We start from the raw sequence: 22,782 nt of genomic DNA, 5'->3' as shown, positions 1-22,782 counted from the left end.
CAATGGAATATTACTCAGCCATTAAAAGTCACGAAATTGGATTATTTGTATAGGTGTGGATGGACCTAGAGAGTGTCATACAGTGAAGTAAGCCAGACAAAGAAAAACAAATATTGTATATTAACATATATATGTGGAATCTAGAAAAATGGTACAGATGAACCTGTTTGCAAAGCAGAAATAGACACAGATGTAGAGAACAAATGTAAGGACACCAAGGGGGAAAAGCAGGGGTAAGTGTTGGGGGTTGTGATGAACTCAGTGATTGGGATGGACATAATATACACTAATATGCATAAAATAGATAACTAATAAGAACCTGCTGTATAGCACAGGTAACTCCACTTCGCTGTACAGTAGAAAGTAGCGCAACACTGGAAAACAACTATACCCCAATAAAAAAACATAAAAAATTTTAAGAAATAAAATGAGTCATTCCTAAAGCATCAGTAGTTATTGGAAACAAGATGCTGCTGCTGAGGAGACAGGGCCAATCTTTACCTTTTGACCGAGTTGGATCAGAATTCTATTACAGGCAGTGTTGAAGCTCTATTCTATTTCTCATGTGCTTGCAGTACTGTATTCCTCTACCTGTTATGGAGACTTATCTGACCTTCTCCATTCCACCTGCTAATTTAGAACTGCACAGTCCATATTTGGAAGATCAATTCAATTAGTGCTTGAAAAGTAATCCCCTGACTGTTGCTGCCACTGGTTACTTGGCTTGTTTTAATTATAACAGAATATCTTTGCTCTTAAAAAATCAAAAGAATGTCAAGATATTTTTTGCCCACCCTCAAAGATTCCAAGCCCTCGCCTAAGATGATAATTTTTCCAAAATTGGGAGAATATTCTCAAAGCACCTAGCGTCTTGACATGCTTAAAATACCTAAATAATTATTGAATAGCCACAACAATAGTAACTTTTGAATACATGTGCAGTAGCATTTTGCAGTTTCCCCAAAGCTTGGCCGTGTTAATTAATTTATGCCTCGCGAGAACCTCTTGCTGTAGGCAGGATACTATTATTAATCCTCACTATGCAGACAGGGAAACCGAGGCACAAAAAGATCAAATTACTCAAGTTCTCATAGCTGGTAAATGGCAGGCTGGGGACTTGATCCCAAATTCCCTGCCATGACATTTTGTGGTCTTTTTTACTATATTACCAGGCTTCCCTCCCCAGGAGAACTCTCTTTGGATACATGAACCTTTAGGAAAGTTGGCTATATAACATTTTTGCTATCTGAAACTTTCAAAACCCTTTCAGTCTAGTTCAACTGGTTCAAGTTCAGCTTTATCACAAGTGGGTGCTACTTCTCCATGACTCCTCTTTATGAGCTGTCACCTTCCCTAACCCCTCAGGGGTCTCTAACTCTTCCCTAACCCCTCAGGGGTCTCTAACTCTTTTGGTTATTTCAGAGCTTTAAGATCATTTTCTTATTCATTTCAGAAACTATTTGTATCAGTCTTATTTTACATGTCAAAACTGAATGTTCTGACAAACTACAGCAATCATTCTTTGGAGATAGAATCCACTAGCAGCTCTGAGCCCTCCCTCTTGAAAATACACATCAATCTAGATCTCTATCTAAGCCATATCAACATCATCATCAACAACCCACCTCAACACACACATAGGGTAACACCTAGGTTTCCCAAGGCTACTGACTTTCCTCAGAACTGATAATCAACAACTTAATCTTGCTCATCCCTGCTCGTTTTATTTATTTTATGCCACTGTCTTTGACATATAAAATATGGCAGCTTACAAAGTAAGGTGCTGGTACCACCCTAAGAGCTGGGAATATAGTAGAAAAATGGAGGAGCCAGGGGTACCAAACAGATTCTCATGCTTGACTTTTACCCAAACTTAAAAAAAGATGAGAGAATTTAACAGCAATGATAAAGCCATACATTTGTGGGATACATCCTGGCCTCACATAAGTGAAACAAATCTTTCCTTTTTCTTTTTTTCTTTATTGGAGTATAATTGCTTTACAATGTTGTGTTAGTTTCTGCCCCACATCGAAGTGAATCAGCCATACGCATACACACGTCCCCTCCCTCTTAGACCTCCCTCCCCCCACCATCCCACCCAACTAGGCCATCACAGAGCACCGAGCTGAGCTCCCTGTGCTATACAGCAGGTTCCCACTAGCTACCTATTTTATGCATGGTAGTGTATTTATGTCAAACCTTACCTCCCAATTCATCCCACCCTCCCCTTACCCCCTCCATGTCCGCACGTCCATTCTCTATGTCTGCCTTTCTATTCCTGCCCTGCAAATAGGTTCATCTGTGCCATTTTTCTAGATTCCACATACATGTGTTAATATACGATATTTGTTTTTCTCTTTCTGACTTAAATCTTAATCCAAGACCTTTTACTGTGAAACAAACAAAAAAATGCAGATCTGAGACAGAGAGAAGAGGGAAGAGGAAGAAAGATAGATATATGACTAGTCAGGAAAAGGAAAACATATATAATGCAGATGTGGACTTGGCCATAAATTAAATGAAGAATTCCTCCAAATCTGCAGAGCTTCTAAATTCTACATTAAAATTTTTTTTTATTGAAATATAGTTGATTTATAATATTAGTTTCAAGTGTACAACATAGTGTTTCAAAATTTTTATATATTATACTCCATTTATAGTTATTATAAAATATTGGCTATATTCTCTGTGCTGTACAATATATCCTTGCAGCTTATTTATTATATACATAGTAGTTTGTACTTCTTAATCCCTCCCCCTATCCTGCTGCTACCCCCTTCCCTCCCCACACTGGTAACCACTAGTTTGTTCCTTATATCTGTGACTCTATTTCTGTTTTGTTATATTCATTTGTTTGTTTATTTTTCAGATTCCACATATAAGTGATAACAAACAGTATTTGTCTTTCTCTGTCTGACTTATTTCACCAAGCATAATACCTTCCAGGTCCATCCATATTGTTGCAAATGGCAAAATTTTATTCTACATTTTTAAAAGAAATTAAATTTAGTAGTTTAAAGCAATATTCTTTCATTGTGTCAACATCACAAAGTAAAAGTTAGTTAATATAATACAACACTCTACTCAGTAATATAAGGAAACCAGAGAATTTTATAACTAGAATGAATTCAGTCATCAATAACTACATGAAAGAAAAAAATGTATATATAGATTCTTTTAAGGTGTTTTAAACTTCATTAGATAACCAATAATGTAGAAATCTGCTTAATGTAAAATATTACAGAGAAAGCAAGAACAGAAGGAAAGTAAATTGTATAAAAATAGAAATATTCATAATAGAAAGAAAACTAAAATGTGCCTTCCTCTTATTTTTTGAGAAATAATTTTTAATCCTATTAATATTCAAATTTCCTCAATTGTCAGCTAAATATCCTTTATTATTTGTTTTTCCAAAACCCAGTTCAGTCTAGCACCACATGTTGCATCTATTTTTTTTAGGGCAATCCTCTTTCCCTACTCCCTGCCTTGTCTCCATGTTGCTTACTTGTTGAAGAGTTGTTTCCTTGGACAAAAACACATCATTTTGAAAATACAGAATTAAATTTAAATGAAATGAAAATACCTTAAAAATCTTACTTACCAAAAGAGAATAGGGATGGTTATTATGTTCAAAAGGTTTAGAAAAGAAATCGGTATTGTGGTCCAGTCTCTGGTGTCCTCCATATTCCGCTGCATCTGAATCTAGCACAATTTTGTACGTACAGCTCTTAAGGAATCACAACGGTTTAGGAGTTGAATGAGACATTATAAAACATTTCTGAGACAGGATTTAAAAGCGAGTATTTTGAAAACTGTTTAATGATGATTTGTGCTATGTTCTAATTTCTTCTCTAAGATTTCTGAGTTTGAGTTTATCATGTTTGAAAGGGGCTTTATAGGCTATCTAGTCCGCACACCCATGGGATCCTTGTTATCCTTTTATCACAGCTCATCACATGATCATCCATACCTATTAATGAAGAATCTACTTTCCTCTTCATATAACTAATTCCATTTGTTAGAAATTCTTCTCCATATTGAACAGAATTTTGATTTCTTGGGACTTTTTCTACCCAGAACAGCCATAAAGAATAAGTTCAAAATACAGTAATTTTCAAATATTTAACAATAGCTATTTTGTCTCCATGTGTCCTCTGCATACATAACTAAATACTTACTAAATGTAATCCCAGAACCTTTGATCATTACTCATTTGATATGGCTTTTTACTATTTCCCCATCTCTGAATTCATTGCAGTTTGCTAGATCCTGGATGATAAAGTGAGGAACACAGAAGTGAACTAAGGGTCCATGTGTGGTCTGAAGACCAAGTAGGCTTAGTTTTTCCCCTTGGTTACAAGCAGCATGTTTCTATTAATGCACAAGATCATGCAAACATACTATCCATCATGCCACAGGTGGATTCATGTTGCAATCATGTGATCTGCTACAACGTAACATCTGATTTTTCACAATGAGCTATTATGCATGTTAGCATTATTGTATTTATAACAAAATAACAGCTACGGTTATTATGTTCAAACTTATGCTCAGAAAGTCTAGAAATGATACTTGAGTAAAAAATCCACAGGTAAATATAAATGGGTACCTAGAAGTTTAAGTTTCTTCTAGCCTAAGGAGGGAGACAGATAGGTGTCTAGGTGCTTTGTATTTTCTTTTCCTCGTATATAAATATTTAATCTCAGAAACGTTTGTATATTTTCATTACAGCTAAAGTTATCACATTAAAAGTACATGGGAAAAAAAAAGTACACGTGGATAACAAACTATGACCATCATTTTCATGCCTAGGGGACCTCTGTTTGGGTAAGAGATGCAGATGGAGGCACCACAGGAACTTTTGCTGGGAGTGGTGGCGCCATTTCAGTCAATCCAGGTCAGCCTACTCTGATGCAAGTTTAGACTAATACTGTAATCAGCATGTTACTGTGTTTAAAAGAGAGGGAGAGGGACAGGGAGAAAGACTGAGTTCAAAAGATGACTAATGGGCACAAGCTCATTCATTCTAAAGTCACTCAATAGAGCTGCACATGATTTGAGCATATGGATTTATTTAATGGGGAAATACGGACAGTGAAAATAACTCATTAGGGGCAGGGTAAATAAATGAAGCATTGTGGAATGAAAGGAACTACTAAAGTAGAAGCTTAGCTTTGGTTCTTCATCCTAGTTCATTAAATACTTGCACAGTCTTCAAAAAGCATTAAACAAAAACAAAAGGAGTACAATACAGTTTAGAGAATAATGACATAGAATCCTTTCTAAAACACTTGAAATACAGTATCAATTATTAAATTATTGGTTAACAGCATAGATTATTGGTAGTTGTGACTGAAGACAGCAGGTATATCATGAAAAGCACAGATTCCCAACCTGTGGGTTGATAATCACTGGTCATTGTGTTATAAGGGTCTCACAGAATGAGTAATTATGTTATTAAAAGGGCTGGGATTCTATATGTACATTGTCTGAAGACTAAATTATGTTATTATACCCATTCGGTACTGTATTTCAAAGAATGTGCACTTTTTTGATTAATGAGATATAAATTCATTTAAAAAGTCACAGAATTTGTAGTAAGTTTTTTGGTATATTTTCTCAATCAAGGATACTGAAAGAACAATTGTTATATAAGAACCAATTTCTTTTTGACATTGAAAGGGATCATCACACTGAAAATGGTTAGAATCTACTCAATCTATAATTTATAGCTATAAAGAAAAAGCTTACAAAAGCCATAAAGTTTCAAAATATCAGTTTAGACATATTTCTCTGATCTATAATTTAAAGAAAAAAAATTCTGCTGTGGCCACTTTTGGAATTCCCCAGCCCTGTGTCTCTATTACCCAGGGAATACAACCACGTCCTTTAGAAAACACAACCCTTAAACTCCAGAAATTCCAACAATTTAAAACACTAGATTAAAAGTAATGATTGTGAAAGAGCTTTATAATTGTAAACTACTACAATATACTACTCAAGTGTCAACTTAAAAAATGCACAATGTGAGAGTTGTGAGTTAAGTTTTATTTGGGGCAAAATGAGGACTGCAGCCTGGGAGACAGCATCCCAGATAGCTCTGAGAAACTGCTCCAAAGAGGCAGGGCGGAAGGTCAGTATATATGTGATTTTGGTGAAGGGGGAATACATGCAATCAAGCACATATTTTTTTGCAGAAAGTTTCTGCTAGTCATGGGGAGCAGTCGTCGCCATGAAGGATTTTAGTGCTTTTCTAAATATGAGGAAATATAAGAATTGGGCTCATAAAATCGGCTCCTGAAAATATCTAAGCATCTGAAGCCCTGTTCTGCCAGTTTTTCCCAGAGCACAGAGTGCCTCATTTCTGCTCTCCACCTGAACTCCTTTCAGGGGGTGTTGAAAGTCAGCAGACGCAGCAGCTCATGATTTAATCCTTGTAGACGTAGATGGCAAGTGCCAATGGAAAATGCCAATTCATAGTTGACACAAAAATCAGGAAACCCCATCTTTTAGGAACACTGCTTAGCATAAACATTTTTAAAGAGGTTATCTGGGCAATTGGATTTTTGTTCTTCTCTTCTCTCGCTCAGGCATTCCCTCACTCCCTCTTTCTCATGTACATGTGAGCACACACAAACACACACAAATACACAGACACACACAGATACACACATGCACATGACGTGGGACCCACACAGCACCAATACCCCTACAGAATTTGTAGTAAGTTTTTAAATATATTTTCTCAATCAAAGATACTGAAAGAACAATTGTTTTATAAGAACCAATTTCTTTTTGACATTGAAAGGGATCATCACACTGAAAATGGTTAGAATCTACTCACTTAATCTATAATTTATAGCTATAAAGAAAAAGCTTACAAAAGCCATAAAGTTTCAAAATATCAGTTTAGACATATTTCTCTGATCTATAATTTAAAGAAAAAAATTCTGCTGTGGCCACTTTTGGAATTCCCCAGCCCTGTGTCTCTATTACCCAGGGAATACAACCACGTCCTTTAGAAAACACAACCCTTAAACTCCAGAAATTCCAACACTTTAAAACACTAGATTAAAAGTAATGATTGTGAAAGAGCTTTATAATTGTAAAATACCACAACATACTACTCAAGCGTCAACTTAAAAAAATGCAAAGCCCTGTCTTCCACTAAAGAACATTCCTCTGAAAATATAACTCAGAGCCAATTTACACTTAAACTACCTTGTTCATGTGGTTTCCAGTTCCACAGTGGATAAAAGAAATTTAGCAGGACATCTCAACACCTTCACATCTCTTTTATTCATAGCTATCTCCCAACACATAGCAGACTTCCTTCTCATAATAGCTTCTCAATACATCTTTGAAACTGATATTCAGGATGACAATTCTGATTCACCAAGAAAGGCCAAATTACATGTCTTATTTTTTATATTCGAGGAAAGTAGGAGAAATTATTTTTCCCATTCACTTAATAAATACACACAATGTAGGAGGCACTGTACAAGATATAAAATAAAAATGACTAAGATGTGGTTTTAGTTCACACGCAACTCATAGCCTATTAAGGGGAGATTAGAAACGCATATGAATGTCTATAAATAAAGCAGAAAGCAATATGCAATGAGAGGTAGAGCCAAGGAGGGAAGGTAGGATTGACAGTCTGTAAACAAAAACTTTTGAAGGCTAGGCTAGACTGTTAAGATTTATTTTGTAATTAAGTATGAGAACATTGAAGGTTTGTGAGAAAGGTTATGACAATCAAAAAAATTAACCTGAAGGTTGAGGGTAGAATAGGATGAACAAAGGAAAGACTAAGTCAGAGAAACCAGCCAGGGACCTAACAATGGTTCACGGATAGTAGTATGGCTAAACTTGGATAATGCAAATGGAGAGACATACATAAACCAATGAGATTTTGGATGTGCAACTAATGGTACTCAAATGTAAGGAAACTGATGCTCAATTTGGGGAAACACTTGGAAAGGGAGAATAGTTGTGCCCAAAGACACACAATAAGTTTAGTGGCAGAGCTGGGATGTAGACACAAGTCAAATTCAGATCTAATTACCCTACTCTCCACAAGTGGATGCCTATTTTATGCCAAGAATCAGGCAAAGTGTTTTTGCAGGCAGTTTCTTGTTTAATTCTAAATTTGAGATTCTAAGCATAAAGAGGTTGGAATGAACATGACATGAAGAATAAAAACAAGGAAAACAGATAAAGTGATATCCATCTGAGTGTTTAATTAAATTTAAAAGATTGGTGTTAAAGGACTGTAATTCTTAACATTACTTAAGGAGTCTGAATATCTGAGGTTTACTGCATTTGTTCTAGATCAATTTCTTGTTTAGTTGGTTCATTTGGTCACTTGATTGGGGAACATAAAATTATTGAACTGAAAAAATGTACCTTGCTCTATTTGGGAAAATATAGCAGGGAAAGAATGATAAAATGATAGAATTTTTATGGAGATTTTCTTTTAAAAAAGGAGATCAAATAGATCCCTATCCATTTGGATATCATTTTAAAATATTATTTCTTCTTATTTTAAATTCAAGAGCTTCCTAAGTATTTGATATATCTATAAACAGGCTGAAGTAGATAAGAAGTTTTAAGCATTATTTTATCATGTGTCCTTACATTTGAACCAAGGAAGAGCCATGTTCTGAAGACCTGTACTAATAAGATTAAAGAGCAGTGAAGACATGAAGACTCTTAAATTCAATGGTTCTTCAAATACTTCAAAAGCTGCTGTGTTTGCTCGGCCACTTGATAAAGTGTCTGTTCAAAGTATAAGGATTTTGATGTAAGAAGTACTATCGTTTATATCATTCTGCACTAAACTCACTTCACTCCTGCTGAAGAAACTAAGGAAATTTATTGTAAGGTACAAACCCTGAGGTTTCAGACTGAGTGACAATAAAAGGGGTTCTCTAGTGACTAGGTGGCCATGAAGATGGCAAAGCTGGTAAGTTACCATATATCTTTAAATCTAAGACACCTTCAATTTTAAGATGAATTATTTTATACACCTCCAATAAAGAGAAAAATATCACTACCATGCTAATCACTGTAAGACACATCCCAATTGAAGACTTGTTAAAATGTGAAAAAAAATGTACACTTAGAATATATGAATTTGGTATGTTATTTTTAGACCTGATTCTTTAATTAACCAACCCACAGTATTATGATTGCAATAACTTTTGGGAGTTAAGTGACCCCAGGAGAGAGAATCTGTATCAAAGGCAGAAAACAGTAGGTACGAAATTCTAAGGAACTGTGAACAAACATCTGGCAGTATAAGAACAGGTGGTAGAAAACAAAAATAATTTCATGTTTTTAACAGTCTAAAGATAACCACCCAGCACAGGACTTGCCTCAGTGTTCTAACATAATGCTCCCCTTTCTATGTTTCATGAATTGAATTTTATTTATTGCCAGCCACAATTCACAAAATCTTAGGTTATGGCTGTATAGCGTCTCAAATAGATCTGTCTCTCTATTTTATAAATATAGTTAAATTATACCTCATTTATTGTCCTGAACCACAGAATTGGTCATAAATGATAACCTTTAGTTGCTCTCTCTGGTCTCTTTCCAAATATAGAAGTAGCAAAAACTTTGTGATGTGTTGCTGTATGTTCTATGAATGTATATGTGTGTTAGAGTCAGGCAGGTGTGTGTGTGTGTGTATGTGTGTATCTGATTTAGGCATTTCTATCTTTAGCTCTGTCATCTAGAATATATGATGACTTAAAAATTCACCAATGGAAATGATATTTTCATTATTTGTTTGAAACTATTATAGGGCAATGGACATTTATAAGTATATTACTTTCAATAGACAATATCCATTTAGCTTTTTGCTCTACCTAACTAACTTTAATTTAAAAAAAACTCCCCCAATATTATAATATTTCTAAAATAAAATTAAAACAGAGGGTAAAATAAAAATAAATAGGAAATTTACTACTGAATGTAGTCAAAGTATATTTTAAATATAATGAAAGGCAAGTGGAACTTCCCTTTAAGGGTAATATATATTTTAAAAAATTTTTATTAGTTTATATTAAAATTTTATTGCCTTGTAAAAAGCAACAACTTCAATGCATGAGCTACACATGCATTCAAGTTTGTGAACACTGTTTTCATTAAAAGTTTAAATGACAACCACATGTTTTAATTAAGTGCAAAACAAAAGTATATTTCTAGTATAATTTAGAATGTGCTTGTTTCATCAGTAGGTTTCTGATTTTAGCCTAAAAAATAAACTCCAATTCCTGCAAGCTTACTTCCTTAACTATACATTCTTAGAAATTGTACAATGCAGAATAACAATAAAGTAAACTCAAAGGATGAGGGGCTCAAATATAATCTACCATGTTAATTAATGGATAGCTATGCTTTTTGAAATGCATTTTCATGCAAATCATTCTTAGGCACCAAATTGAATAATTTAAAATATTGAGCACTACATATTTCTCCATGCAAATAGAAATATTATTCTAAATACTTTACAGAATTCTTTGACTAACCTAATTAGGAACTTTTCTTTGTCCTAGAAGATTATATAACTTGAACTAAAAAATGTCAGTTTCTCAGTAACTCAAGAAAGGAAAAAATATGCCCACACTTCTAGACTAACCTCCCTCTAAAATTGTTGGTCTTTGTCTGTGCCATTAAAGATTATTACCCAAAGAACTTATAAATTCAATTATTTGCTGAAGCAATAGCAATTATTTAGAACTGCAAAAGAACAAACAATCGATTTTTGTACATCTTTTAAACACATACTTTGTCATCAAAATGAGTTTTGACCATGCAGATGCAACATTTTTTACAAACATATTGTGCTTTTGAATTCAAAATAATTTTGACATAGGCTATAAAGAAACGTCTTCACCCAAACTTACTCTAATACATCCTTTAATAGAGTCCTATGCAATGTATATATAAATGGAAAATACAATTGGATACTTCAAAGTTCCTGAAAAATGATGACAGTTAGCATAAGTAAGCATCATCTAAGCTATTTCACGCAGACAGACAAGAATAGGAGAAAGCATCCTAAAACAGTAAAATACAGTGGGTGCATGGCTTTGGGGTCCAACAATTGCATTCTAAACCCGATTCTGCCAATTACCAACTGTGTGTCTTCCAGCAAGTTACTGAATTTCCTGGAGGCTCAGTTTCTCACTGGTAAAATGGAGGTAATATATCAGAGGGCTGCTGTGAAGATTCACAGAAGCAATGTACATCACGTGCTTAACACAGTGCCCAGTGCTGGGAAAAATGCTCAAGTTATTAGCTGCTCTTTATATTACTATTATAGACCCTGGACCATTTAAACTGCTGTCTAAAGTGATGAAAAATGTAAAAGTAGGTCGATTTACTTTCTTACTTTTTACACCCAACTTGGCCTTTTCTTCCTTTCTGACCTTTTTTTCCATTCCTTTCTCCCATGTCTTTGCTCTCACTAGAATCTAAACACTTTCCCTGTTATTTAAATAATCTGAACATTGAAGTTTGATTGGACAGTACATTGAACTATTTGAGGACTACACACTTTTTTAAATTTTATGAATTTGCTTCTGAGAAAGATTGAGACGCCTACTCTGAACATCCTAACTGAAAATTAAACACTTCCCCACATGCTCTTGCGTTTGTCCTGATTTTTCAACACAGCATTATCAACTTTTATCATCCTATAAATTTAATTATTATATTTTCTCTCTTCCTTTAATTAAAATAAACCTGTATAAGGGGAATATGTCTTTCTCCATCCCCCCTCTTCCCCTCTACCTGGGACCTAGATTAGTACCTGGAATATTTATTGAGTGGATCTTCTTTTCATTATTTTCCTATGGCAGTATCCTCCTTGGGTTTTGATCTATGCATGCTCTTGCTAAACTTTAAGAAATAATTTAACACTACTTTAGTCATAAAAGAACAACCTTGATTTTCTTCCCTCATTTTATAGAGTTAATATTCCAGATCTGTACAATGTAATTTCTAACACAATCCCATTTCATTATCTATAAAGTTTTACTTGGACATTTTAAAAGATTTTTTTTCCTTCTTTTTGGAACAGTCACAACAGTTAAACAGATGCATGTCAGCTTGAAGCAATTAATTCTCAAGCGAATAACTGTGATTGGTATGAGCCCTGGAGACAGACATTTTATATAATTCTTAGTTGAAGTGGATAAATGATTACATGTTTACTAAAGTCGACATACACTCAAAGACTTGTATTATCAACTTGACTGGTTAGCCTTCTTTATACAGATGACTGAAGTTAAGCCTTGAACATCAGAATGACTATGAAAAATCATATATATATGATTTTATATATAATTTGGCAAGGCCAGGATATGCACTTAGGTATATACTATTTTCTACACTCTACCACCATCTGCCAGTTAAAGTCTGCAAAGTAAATGAACATTAAAATACTTAAACATTTGAAAGCTTATTCTTTTAGTGTTGGTAGTAGAAACATCCTTTTTCTTTATTTGAAGTCAAAATTTATTAGGAGTAATGTATAGTCTATATTCTTCTTTCTCTTTTAACTTTTAAGACCAAATAGAAAATCTAATACTTTAGGGCTTACTCAGTGCTTCAGAAAGGTAAATGAGAAGGGGCTGAGCTAGCTTTCCTTGAGAAACTGTCAAGTAAAGCTTACAGGAGTATGTGTGTATGTGTGTATGTGTGTGTGTGTGTGCACACATGCATCATTACTCCCAGTCATTCCTGAGCACTTCTGGGCACACAGTCAGTAACTATCAAAACTTTACCTAGGTTGATGATTGTGAGGAAGAAGATTCAAAGTAAACATTTCTCCACAGGCACCAAAAAAATTGAGTGAGAGAGCTTTAAACACACATACACATGTGATTGTTAATATATACATTTTCCAGGGGTATAATAAATCTAGTATAGTAGTTTACAATCATCTTGAAAACAATCATATTGGTTTAATCTTACTAGGTAGATGTGGAAAAGAATTACACAAGAAAAGAGTAAAGCTGCTAAGTTATTTCTGAAAAGTGCATTTTTGTACAATTCAAAACAAAATGAACCAATGTTTTGGCTATGATAGTCAAATATAAAGATGATTTACATAATTGAAATGAGCAAAAATTCTGGCACATTTTGGATCAAATTCTATGTAGACTTAATTATTTATTTTTATAGTTATTTCACAAATGTTGAGTTTTATTTAGACTATCTAAATATTATTAAAATTCCAAAGTGATGTGACTACTGTGGTCATAAAAGAGTTAACCAAATCCAGTAAGACAATTCTGTATATCCCTTAGGTAAGTTGTCTGAAGCTGTCAACAAACAAAATATCACCAGGAATAAATTTCCTACATTCAAAATTATTAAGGCAAGAAAAGGAAATATATACAATTAAATGAAAGAAAGCTGATGATAGCAGGATGCTTCTCTTTCACCTCTTTGTAAAGTGTTCTTTATTCTATGGGATTTTTAGTCCCCAGACTCTTTATCCTCTAACATCCTTCAGCACCTAGCATGACACTTTCCCAATCTGCACTTGAAGCTGAAATATACTTAGATTTATATCCTGGTTTAACAAATATTTGAGCAGTCATCTTTTTCCTTAAAAAGTCATTTTACCCCTTTAAAGTAAATATGTTTGTTTTAAAAATACTCCAGCTAAATTGATCTGTGTTTGTGAGTATCAGAAACTAGGACAGTGTAACACTGCAAAAAATGACATTTAGTCAGAGACACCATTAACTTTTACAAAGAGAAGCAGAGAAAACAAATAAAATTATAAGTAGTTAGTGAGACAGACACACTTTACCTATTTTAATGGTGTTTCTACAGGGCAACAAAAGGTGAATTATCTGGTGCCCAAGTAAAAAACTGTGCTGGACTTACAGGAACTAGATTTAAATCACATTTATTCACTTACTAAGAATATGATCTTGTGAAAGTTATAAATCTTTCTAATGCTTATATTTAATTTGAGGATAAAAATACTTGCCTGACCCCATCACTAAGATGATGCGAGGGCAAGATGAGTCAATATAAATAAAAGTATTCATACACTGTCAAGTGTTATGCAATTTACCTTTTGGTACTAATTTGGAAACCATCTCTAAAATACATCTGATCCAAACAATTCTATTTAATTGAATAGAACCAGGTCATGCTAGAGTTCTTCTACCTTTCAAAAAGCTATGATTCCAGGCTGCTCAGTATTTCCTAACAGTCATTAAACATCACAAAATTTCACTTAGTGAATAGGGGAAGACCATGGTAGAAGGGGCAATTAGGGATCATCTTCACAGAGCTACAGCTGAAGTTATGAGCATGTGTGAGTTCTTCAAGGGAAAAGAGCAAGAAAAAAGAATAAATGATTGGGTTTGGATCTGAGGGGAAAAAAGACAACACAAGAGTGATTAGAGAAGAAAGGCAAATCAAGATAGTGGTGCAGCATGTGGAGAAAGTGGAGGTAAGGAAGAAAGGTGGGCCAATGGTACAAGAATGAGGAAAAGATATAGCAGGGAGCAGAAGACTTTTAATTCCACTACTTCGGAAGGACAGAAGTCAATTTGTAGCGGTGAAATGGGGAACAGGAAATGAAAAAAGAAGTATGACAAGAGAATGTAGGCAACAGAGAGGATTAGTATCTACTCCTCTCATCCTTTCTTTTCCTTCCTTTTATTATCAAATTTCTAGTGCATTTTTAGAATAATGATAATGACAGTAATTATGACCATCGCAGCTAACAGGTACTGAGCTTATAGTATGTGCTGGACACTGTTGCTAAGCCTTTCACATGCCAGTAACTCATTTAATTCTGACAATAATTCTACAAGTAGGTGTTTTAAAAATGAGAAAACTAGGAAACAAAGACATTACTTTCATGAGTAAGTGGAAGAGATGGAACTTGAACCCTCAGATGGTCTTATTCCAGAGCCCATGCTCTTAACCACTATCCTAGTAAAAAGAGCAAATTTCTCAATGTTTACAAGTATAAGACCCAGAAATACCTACTGCCATACAAGTTACATGAGCCTTTGTGAGATAAGAATGTTAGGGTAAGAGAACAAACTGAAGAAAGGAATGTTCCAGAATCAGAAAAGAATGCTACCAGAGAAACTTATTTTCCTTTTGTTTTCCTTAGCTGGACAAAAAGGAAGAGTGTTAGAAGGGAAGGTAGTAGAGTGAAATTGACTATTTCCCTAAGTAATAAAGAGCTTATGGGGAAAAATTTACAGTAATGGTTATAATTTTACAGACAAAGAAAATAATCTTCTGTTTTAATTAATGTTCCTATAATAAATGTTAATTGTTTGCCAATAAAAGGTAATATGACTGCACTTAAGTTATATATTAATTAAATAATTTTACTTAATAACATAATAAAGAATGCTTTCCTTATTCAACAGTTGGTATCATATAACTACCAAAAGGATTAATTAGTTCCACAGATAAATTTCACAAATAAAATAGGGATTAATTAGGCATTTTGCCATCATTTAGGATAAGAGATACCACATTAACAGAATTAGAGATGGTTCTTACACATGGTTATAACTGAAACCACTGTTTCCAAGAACACATTGTTCATGGCTTTACTTTTTCCACTTTTCTCTGGAGAGACACAACTTTCTTTTGGTTGTAGCACCCATATATCCTTAAGAGCCCTTAAACAGTTATAATGAACCAGTAATTAAATAATGGCTTAATTTTAAGAAATCTTCTGGAATATTCAGGTACCATTTTCAAATATAGATGAAACACTGAGCCCTCAATTTGACCCTGTGAGATTCTGAGTTAGAACAGCTTAACAGAAAACGATGAAAATAAAAATATCTCACTTATAGAAGATCCAAACAGCTTTCTCATAGGCAGGAGATATTCACTGAAAAAAAAAGAAAGGGGGGGGGGGTGTGGGCTAATTTCTACAGAGAAGATCCAGAAGGAAAAAGTAATTTAACATCCAATATATTAGAAATTTATTTTAGATACTGAATGCTCTATTTAAAAAAAGCTGGCATCAGATATAAAGGTGATATGTATAATTTATTTTTCAAAATAAAAGAGAACAATCTGTTCTGGACTGATTAAATAAAGGACTATTTAAAAAGAAAGTTTAGATATGAAATCTTTCAGGCTGGTGTTTTCATTGTGGATTTTTCCTTCCTCTATAGTTTGCAATGCTATTCCCTAGGAAAGGAAAAAGTTTACTAAATGAGATAGTGAATGTAAAGTGCTTGCAGCACGCAAAGCATATGTTTGTAATAGATGGTAGATCTTATTATGAAAGTCTGTTCAGCAAGTATTCTGACAGCAGATTCCACAATTTTAAATTCTACAAAATCATGATGTATGTTATTGATAATATTTTATCAATTTTTCCTTTCTACCATTTAATTAAACATCTGCTCTAAGGGAAAAGCAATAGATTACAGAAATCTTTGTGTTTTAATTACTTAATTTTGAACAACATTTAAGGGCTCTTCCACCATTAGGAAACTGTATCCTCCATCTATCCAGCCATCCATCCATACATCCATCCATCCATCAATCAGCAATTTAGCTTTATGTTTACCTAATATATTCCAAGTAAAGATATAATTGCTAATATAAGAAAGACAGTCTTACCATGTATCTTGGAGTCAATTGCCATATAATAGTACCTCTTTTCACAAATTGGTAAAAATACTTATGCTAGGAACAAATGTTTTCCTCCCATTAATGACACAACTAGTAGGTGAGAATGTCCTGTTTTCATAGCATACAATAATATTTCTGATTTCTGTTTTCCCCAGAAAGGCAAGAAATAGAGGAGAGAAATATTGACTGAGCTATTGTTAGATGAATTTTTGGAACAAAAGGAGACTATCACTGAGGAACTGAGTTATGAACCAAAAACAGAAATGCTGTTGAATGACACTGAATAGCACTCAGCTATTAAAAAAAAAATCTAAAAACATTTGTGTGTGGTAAGGGCCCACTCGTTATTCATTACTACCTATAGTCCTATGAATATATATTAAGCCAATCTAAAAGTGTTACAGCAGTTGCAAAATATTTTTCTTACTTTGTGATTCATCTCAAATTCCTGAGTAGAAAATGAAGCTAAATCATAGGCTCTTTATTGCCAGTGGAGGTGGGGTGTACACGTTTGTCATTATCATTAAATCACAGGGGTTTCTGGACAGTGTTTAACAATGAAAAATTACCAAAAGTACCTCTAGGTAATGAGGTAATGTTTAAAAGTATTACTTTCACCTTGAAACTAAAGAAGGCTAACCAAGGCCATGAGTGTACATCCATTTTGAAGCTACAGAAACAAAAGGAGGACTTATATTAAATATAAAATTGTTAGTAGGATTACCTGTCCCCATTCGCATAAAAAGAGCTTCATCACTAAATGGACACACAGAGTAAAAGCGCTCTTGCGCTCTCTCTCTCTCACACATATGGGCATGAGGAAAAGAAACATGCTTGCATCTGTTCAAAGTCACTATGTAGATCTTTTATGAGAAACCCTTGTACTTGTTTTTTTTTTTTTTTTCTTTAATTTTTTACCAAAACATCTAAGCCTGGAAAACTAAAAAGTTAAGCTCTACGTTTTTAGTCCAGAAATTAACCTTTACATATAAAATCTTGATAGAATGTGGCATCTAGCTAATCCTAAATTAAGTCCTTTGTTTTTATTTGCTGCATAAAGCCTAGATTCTAACAAACACAGACTGTTACATAACCATGCTTCAAAGGCTTCTGTAAACTAAGCAACTCACAACAACATCTCTGCCTTCAGCGATCACACTTCAGTGAATCATCCAAGTGACCTTATATGCTCATAAGAAACTCTGTGTACAGGTTGCAAATGTCAGTGTCTGAATTTACATTTTAAAAAATACATCTTTCAGCACTTTAATGAAAATATTGCAAAGATCTTGAGTCAAATCCAACTATTTACTCATCTGTTCCCTTAGCTTTAAATATTTTTGGCCTGGATTCACATATTCTTCACAAGCCGTAATTTATGATTATTCCTCTTAACATTTCAATACCGTAACAGTTTGAAAAGCCATTTGGAAAGGGGGCTGCTATAACACTATTATTCTCACCCCACCTCAAAAGCATGCTGACAAATAATTTGAAAACATTTGTTACTAGTGTTGTTTATGCTCTCAGAGTGATAAGGATCTGTACATACCAAGACACATACCTTATAAATGAGCTGTGAGGGCTTAACATTTACATAAATATTTTACAATAAACTTAACTGATGTGATGCATCAGAAGGTTTCACTTTGAGCAAAGAACTACGGCACATTTATATTCTCCAGAATGCAGAGAAATCACAATAATTGACCTGAGGCAATTATTTCATGTTTTGCTTTAAAAAATAATTTTTTTTTTTTTTAGTTTTTTCTTTTGGATGATGGTGACAGGGGTCACGAGGAAGAATTTGTGGGGAAAAATTTGTAGAGGGTGATGGTGAGGTACTGTGGGAACCTGACGAGACAGACGTTTGTGCCATGAAATTGTGTATAATTTTCTCATGCTACCTATTTTCCCAGAACTATATCAAAATCATTTTGAACATTACAAAAATAAGTCATCATCTCTAATACCACTATTGCTACCACCAGCAACTAAATGCACGCACCCATGAATGGCAGAAAGGGGCACCGTGGTCTAACAGAAAGAACATGGGCTTTGTAATACACTGCTCAACCTTCACCAGCCTGTGCTGGAGGGAAGTTGGATAGTTACTTAAAGGCCTAGTTTCCTGATCTGTCACATGAATCTAACACAACCTACCTTACGGGGCACCTGGGAATGTTAAACTACATACTTAATAAAAATGGCTAGCAAACAGAAGGCCCTCAAAAGAGGGCCCCTTCACCCATGCTCTCCCCTACGTCACTCAAAATGAGGCAGCATCATTTGTTTTATTCAAAATGGATTAGAAAGAGCAGTTTGCCCTTAGGGGCTTAGCAGTTTTCCTTTTGATTCAATGCTGATTTGATAATGGTCTAAGTGAAGAAATGTGACCACAGAAATACAATAATGATTCTGATACTAAAAAGGACATTATGTTTCTTTCTTTCTCTCCAGCTAAACAATGTAAAATCATAAGCAAATATACCACATCAGGAGAATGCATTTTATCTTCCTGAGCATGTAACCTGCCAGTACATTGGGTGTCAGTCCTGCATCACCCACATTGCTATCCACTGTATGAAAGAACGCTGGTGATTATTACACTGCAGATTAGTGGCTAAAAAGACAAATGGGAGACAGTGCACAGGCAAAGGGTTTTTATTGTTGCTACTTTTTTTGTTTTCTAGAATATGGCTACAGATTCCTTTTGCAGAAACAATACTATGTCCTTTAGCAATCACCATGAAGACCAGGTTCAAAACCTTAGTAATACAAAGCAGACAACCCTCTCAGCTTTCCAAATTTATCATCTTATTTTGAAGTGACAGCTAAAAGCATCCTTAAAGCGTTGCTTCTGTTCTGCCTGGCATTGCCCCCAAAATAGCTCCCCTTACAACAGTTTCTTGGGAAGACAGTCAGCACATATGCTACACAGATCTGAGTGAAAGTTGATGTCTTGCTATTTGATATACAGGATACACAGGTTCAAAAATGGAACTGCTCAAGAATTCAAACATGCTGCCTATTGCAGGTTTATATTTCATAGTGACAGAGGAAGTTCAAATGACTTCTTTAGAAACTTTAAATTTGTTCTGGTACCAAATCCTGCTTTTCTGGGAATTAAAAATTTGATGAATTTCTTGACTTGATTAATACATCCAATCTTGCCTCTGTGGATCCTTCACAGAGAAAATCTGTATTCAGTTCACTGGCTCAGTAGTTGGAAATACCAGTGGCACAGAAGAACACTTTGGTAAAGTCAGAAACTACAGCACAGAAATCCCAATGTTTTTGTACTTTCTATACCTGAAATGATTCTATAATGCTGAACTACAATGTTGTTTAAAGGTATAAGAATAAAGTCAGAAAGATGAAAGACCAAAAAGAAATGAGATTTGTAAAATGCTAAGGATAGTAAAAAGAACTGTTAAAGCTAAGCTAGAAACAACAAGAAGCTGAAAGAAGAGATCTATCTATTGCTTAGGGAAGATGGTACGATCATAACATTAATACTCTAGTGCTCTTGTATCTTCTCTATTAATGGTTTAGAGACAAAAAATAATGTTTTTTTATGTTCAATGTTAAATTTGGAATTTTAGTTAAATTAGCTGAATAAATAAGGAATAAGGGAGATAGGACATAATACAAATACACATAAAGAAAAGCTAAAGCTTTTAATTTGAAAGTGAATAAAATATGAGTGAAAAATGTGATGGCTGCCAGAAAAGCTGATGTAACTTTAACTCCGTTAACGAGAGAGCAGTCTCAAGATAAGAGGAGGTAATGGGGCACTCTATATCATACTTGCCAGACCATATCTGGAATATTCTGCTGTTAGTTCTGGAGACACAATGAAGAGGAGTGTGAACAATGCTGGGCGGATTTTGATAAGAGAGACATGATGGTAACAGGTCTGGAAAGTATCACAAGAATCTATTAAAGAAACCAGAGGTATATTTGGTCTGGAAGAGGGTAGACTAAGGAGAGGTGGTACTGTGAGGAACAAGTTAAATGCCTTTTTGATTTGAATAGCTGACATATAGAACAGGCATTGGCCCCAGAGTACAGAATTCATGCATTTACATTTAAGGCTATATTAAAAAAAAAAACAAAAAAAAAAACTTGAATTGTTTACCTTGTGAAATAGTGAGATTCCCAAGACTGGAAAGTGTTCTGATGTCTGCTATGATTTGTGAAGGAGTATATAGGTGGGATTTCTGCACTGAACTGGGTTATTGGAGTATAAAGCATTTCAAAAACCAGAAGTTTTTATGATTTCAAGCTAGGAGTTAGGGCTGGCAGTATTAATATAGCTAATTAGAAAATATGGTTTAAGGTATGTTGGAAATGCTCTCCTGCTTTCCTTTCCTCAAAAACAAAAAACCCTCATTATAAAAAAAAATTATTCTACTAGATATCTAGTCCATTAGGTCTTCCATACTTTTGAGTATTCAAAAAGACTGTTATTAAAATGCAAATGTCCTTAGAGGAAGCAATAACATATAGGAATTAGTTACAGCTTGTTGACAGAAAGACAGGAATGAGAAAGGCAGCAAGAGTAAATAAGGTCCAAGTGGGCACAAATCTGTAGAAGACAAAATCCTTGTAGTAAAAGAACCAAACAATATTTCTTCAAGGTTCTCTTAGAGACGCAACAGATGACTAAGGCTGCAACTATGACTTCTATAAAGATATGGCCCAAATTTCCAAGATCTGTATATCATTACAACATTTAATGAGTACATTTTCTGAAATGAGTCATTAATGTAAAGCATTCAGTATTTATTAATATAGAAATTTTCTGTATAACAGGTGCCTATGGGCGTTTAAACAAATTGCTAAATTTCAAAAGATTCAATTTGTGGCAAGGTTTACCAAAACCAAACTAGACTTTCATGTACAGTGTAACTTTGTATCATTAAACAAAATTAACTTTTGGGGTGGCTTTTACTTAGTAAAATATACTATGTTACTATATATATTTTCATTTAATAATATTTGTTAAATTACACAGACTTCAGATAGGAGATCAATGCAGCTTGAGCCAAGATTTTTCTCCTAGACAGACATCATCATTGAAATTCCATGTATTTCCATTTGTCAGTGATGCTAAATTAAATTCATATTTTCTATTCCCCAAACTGGTTACTCCTCCTTGCTTTGATGTCCTCAGTCATAATACTACTACCATTCTTCTCACTCTTCAAAGTGAAACCTTGTATCTTCTTTTCTACACCCCATGTCCAAACAACTGCTGAGTCCTTTCACTGCAAAAAAGCGCTTCATATACCTCTTTCTAGCCTATGGACATTACTTTAGTTCATACCCTAATTATCTTTTACGTGTACTTCCATTTTTCATAATTGATATCTGTACTTCCAACCTCTCTCCTCATAAAAGCTAACACCCTGGATACATGAGAACTTTTCCAAATGCGTACATTCTTATCAAGTAGCTCCCTAGCCCAAACCCTTCGGTGACTCACTATGAAACTATAGAAAAAAGCCTAAACTAACTAATAAGGCATTAAAATATTCTATTATGTGATGGCAATCTATCTTTTCAGTTTTATCTCTGAGTACTTCTCCCTAGGGTCACCATTCTCCAGTTAATCTATGGTACTGTCCATTATCTAAGGATAGTCTATGATTTCCAACAGCTGGAATAGCCTTCCTCAGCTTTTTCTACAATTTTATCCATTTCTCAAGGTCCAGGCTTAAAGGTCTTTTCTTAATCAATCAATCGGTCCACCAATCATCTCTCTCTCTCTCCCTCCCCCATCCAGGCTTAAAAGTCTTTTCCTTTTCAATCAATCAATCAATCTCTGTTTTTTTTTTTCTCTCTCTCTCATATTTATTTATTTTTCTTTTACTTATCCTCTATTAAACATGAGGATAAGTTTGTGGAACATTCCTGCCCCATCCCCTTTACTGCATTATGCCTTACATCTTAAATTGGTTTTGTACATCTCTTCTTCCCCACTTAGGGTCAAGGGCAGTACTTAACTAACAAACACTGCAATAGATCACAAGTGTTCTGTAATTGCATTTTGGTTTGATAATAATTAAAATTATGGTTTGATTATATGACATTATTAGATATAGCAGGATTTAG

The 22,782-nt window shown here is 34.3% G+C and overlaps 1 protein-coding gene across 3 annotated transcripts in view; it reads right to left on the bottom strand.

Annotated features, from left to right (window-relative positions):
- GBE1 (1,4-alpha-glucan branching enzyme 1) overlaps nucleotides 1–22,782 on the bottom strand; it is a 283,451-nt gene that overhangs the window by 13,967 nt on the left and 246,702 nt on the right. For all 3 annotated transcript variants that reach the window (XM_082460430.1, XM_082460431.1, XM_082460432.1), the window contains one exon: nucleotides 3,602–3,719. In XM_082460430.1, coding sequence (XP_082316556.1) covers nucleotides 3,602–3,719 — 118 coding nt within the window. The remainder of the gene's footprint in view (nucleotides 1–3,601; nucleotides 3,720–22,782) is intronic.

Source organism: Balaenoptera physalus (assembly GCF_965194825.1).
Source record: "Balaenoptera physalus genome assembly, chromosome: 4".
In the NCBI taxonomy this organism is placed as follows: Eukaryota; Metazoa; Chordata; class Mammalia; order Artiodactyla; family Balaenopteridae; genus Balaenoptera; species Balaenoptera physalus.
The sequence above is the reverse complement of the archived record's forward strand: the minus strand, read 5'-3'. Positions and strand labels throughout refer to the sequence as shown.